Source organism: Conger conger, unplaced genomic scaffold (genome assembly GCF_963514075.1).
Source record: "Conger conger unplaced genomic scaffold, fConCon1.1 SCAFFOLD_315, whole genome shotgun sequence".
NCBI lineage: Eukaryota > Metazoa > Chordata > Actinopteri > Anguilliformes > Congridae > Conger > Conger conger.
Window position 1 is genome coordinate 1 of NW_026890361.1, and position 3,000 is coordinate 3,000.

General features: G+C 49.4%; 1 protein-coding gene across 1 annotated transcript; it reads left to right on the plus strand.

The window, feature by feature from the left end:
* Nucleotides 1-482: 482 nt before the first annotated feature.
* Nucleotides 483-1,944, plus strand: LOC133120025 (neurobeachin-like; the record flags this gene model as incomplete). Its single annotated transcript, XM_061230154.1, has 4 exons — nucleotides 483-568; nucleotides 691-793; nucleotides 1,122-1,237; nucleotides 1,832-1,944. Coding segments are annotated over exons 1-4 (414 nt in total), but the record flags the coding sequence as incomplete, so codon positions are not given.
* Between the last annotated feature and the right edge of the window lie 1,056 nt (nucleotides 1,945-3,000).

Consider the following 3,000-nt stretch of genomic DNA (forward strand, 5'->3'; position numbering starts at 1 on the left):
AAAAAAAAAAAAAAAAAAAAAAAAGGTGATTGCAGAACTGGTGTATAGTCATATCAGCATGGCTTCTGTTGGGGACCCCCACAACTGTGCTCTTTCAAAAAACATTCTCTCTCCTTCTCTCACACCCCCCCTTCTCTGTCTCCCCCTCTCTCTCTCTCCCCCTTCCCCCCTCTCTCTCTCTCTCTCTCATCACCCCTCTCTCTCTCTCTCCCTCCCCCCTCTCTCTCTCATCCCCCCTCTCTCTCCCTCTCTCCCTCTCTCTGTCTCCCCCTTCTCTCTCTCCCTCTCTCCCCCCCCTCTCTCTCTCTCCCTCTCTCCCCCCTTTCTCTCTGTCTCCTCCCCTCTCACCCCCTCCCTCTTTCTCATCCCCCTCTCTCTCTCTCTCCTCTCCCTCCCCCCCCCCTCTCTCTCTCTCTCTCTCCCCCCCCTCTCTCTCTCTCTCTCTCTCAGGTCTTGGCATACTCAGAGGGTCTTCACGGTAAATGGATGTTCAGTGAGATCCGGGCGGTCTTCTCTCGCCGGTACCTGCTGCAGAACACGGGACTGGAGGTGTTCATGGCCAACAGGAGTGAGTCTGCCCCGTTTCGCTCTCCGCATTGCCATGTCACTTCCTGTCCGTCTGCTTGTCCTCGAGTCGGTCGGAATTCTTCCTTCATGACCTCACCTCCTGTGATGTCACTTCCTCCCCAGCATCCGTCATGTTCAACTTCCCCGACCAGGCCACGGTGAAGAAGGTGGTGTACAGTTTGCCGCGGGTGGGCGTCGGCACCAGCTACGGGCTGCCCCAGGCCAGGTATGGCGTTTCGGTGAAACAGTGGTCATGCACACCAGTCCAGTTACAACACGGGTTTACCTGGCCGGTTTAACACTACATGGCTACAGTTTACACATGTGACATGATAATAGGAGTTCTGCTTGTGTTTTCTCATTCTAAGTGTGATGTGGGAGCTAATGTGTGTGCTTGTATACAGGCCTACCTGCCTCTAACATCTGTCTGTGATGTCACAACATGGCTCATACCTGGGCCTCATTGCTTTTGGCTGCTGCAAAAAGTCCCCACTAGTATACTGAAACATGAATGTGTGTGTGTGTGTGTGTGTGTGTGTGTGTGTGGTCTCTAGGAGGATCTCCTTGGCGACGCCACGACAGCTTTTCAAGTCGTCCAACATGACCCAGCGCTGGCAGAGGCGCGAGATCTCCAACTTCGAGTACCTCATGTTCCTCAACACCATCGCAGGTGAGCGCGGACAGGAACTCATATTTCGACGGCCCTCGCATCCTCCCGGCTGCATTTCCAGCGACACAATCTGCCATCTGAGTATGATTTCATTAATGAAGGAGAGAGGAGGGAAATACAGATGGACTGTTAAGTGGAACATCTGGTTCCTCGGTGCAGCTGCGCACGGGGGGTGTCATGGAAACTGACTTGTGTTGCCATGGCAGGTTACTGACGCGGGCCGTCCAATCAGGTGCGAGGCCTACTCATGTCAATGTGCTCTGGCCTGAGTGTGGCTGAGCAGGGCTTCTGGGGGAAAATGGTAAACCTCTGCAGTGCACCTGGAGTTATGTCATTCCACCATACAATAAAAACAAAATCCCATTTCCTTTGTCGTATTACAAACCTGTGCTTCAGGTATAAACAAATGCTATAAAATAAATAAAAATTGATCTTGTACTTCTTAACCCTGTTTTTTCAGGTATTCAAAAGGTATTCATTTTTTTCTCCCCCAACCATGTTCCTTATAAAAAAACACTTATAAACATAGCTGCTTTCTCTCTCTTTCCCATATCTCTCTCTCCACTCTCTCTTCCCCCCCCCCCTCTTCCGTAGGGAGGACCTACAATGACCTTAACCAGTATCCCATCTTCCCCTGGGTTCTCACCAACTACGAGTCTGAAGAGCTGGACCTCACCCTCCCTGGAAACTTCAGAGACCTGTCAAAGGTACTATCCCACACACACACACACACACTCTCTCACACACATACACACACTTACTCACGTTCACCCACACACACACACGCACACACTCACACTCACACTCACACACACACACACACACACACACACACACACTCACACACACACACACACACACACACACACACACGCACTCACACACACACTCACACTCACCCTCACACACACAGACACACACACACACACACTGTGGCAAATTCAGAGACCTGTCAAAGGTACTACCCCCCCACAGAGCACAGTTATGCTAATTATGCTAATCATGCTAATTATTCTGTTTGTGTTTCTCACCATTTCCTCAATAGCAATGTAATGTCACACCTAGAAGGCACCTTGAAATTACAACATTTAATTGGAAAAGGGGGGATGGGAGACTGGGGTTTTTTCTTCTACTTCCATTAAGAATATGTTTTTACTCTTTATCTGTTATAAGTCTCTTTACCTCTGATCATTTTGTCATGCCAGTAGAGACAGGGAGGAAGAAGGGGGTTCGGAGGTGTTGATAAGGCAACAGAAATGGGGGGGAAATATAGGAGAAAATGCAAACACCATATTCACTGTCGACGTGGTATTTTGGCTTTATTGGAGAGAGATAGGCAGAGAGATAGAGAGCGATGGAAGCTAAAATCACAATCATTCAGTGAGATAAGACATCCGTTGAATCTGATCTCTTTAACAGGGCACAGAACGAAGGGTCTTGTTCCTGTAACGTGTCTCACAATCAGAGCTGGAAAGTCCAGGGGTCAGAAAGTAAAAGTCCTGCCGTGCGTTTCTTCCACCCATGACCTCCAGCCAGCTGATTTCACTCGTTAGCTCTACCTCCTGGTTGGATAACTGTGCTAATTAGCAAATCCAGGTGATTGGTAAAAATATACTGAGGAGGACTTTTACCTTCTGGACCTGGATTGTCCACCTGTGATAACAATGTGCCATTACTGAGAGGTGCCTGTTCCTGGTGCCGCGTTGCTCTCCAACGTGCTGTGGACTCTCCTTCCATGTTCTCCTCAGCCGAGAGCCTTATTT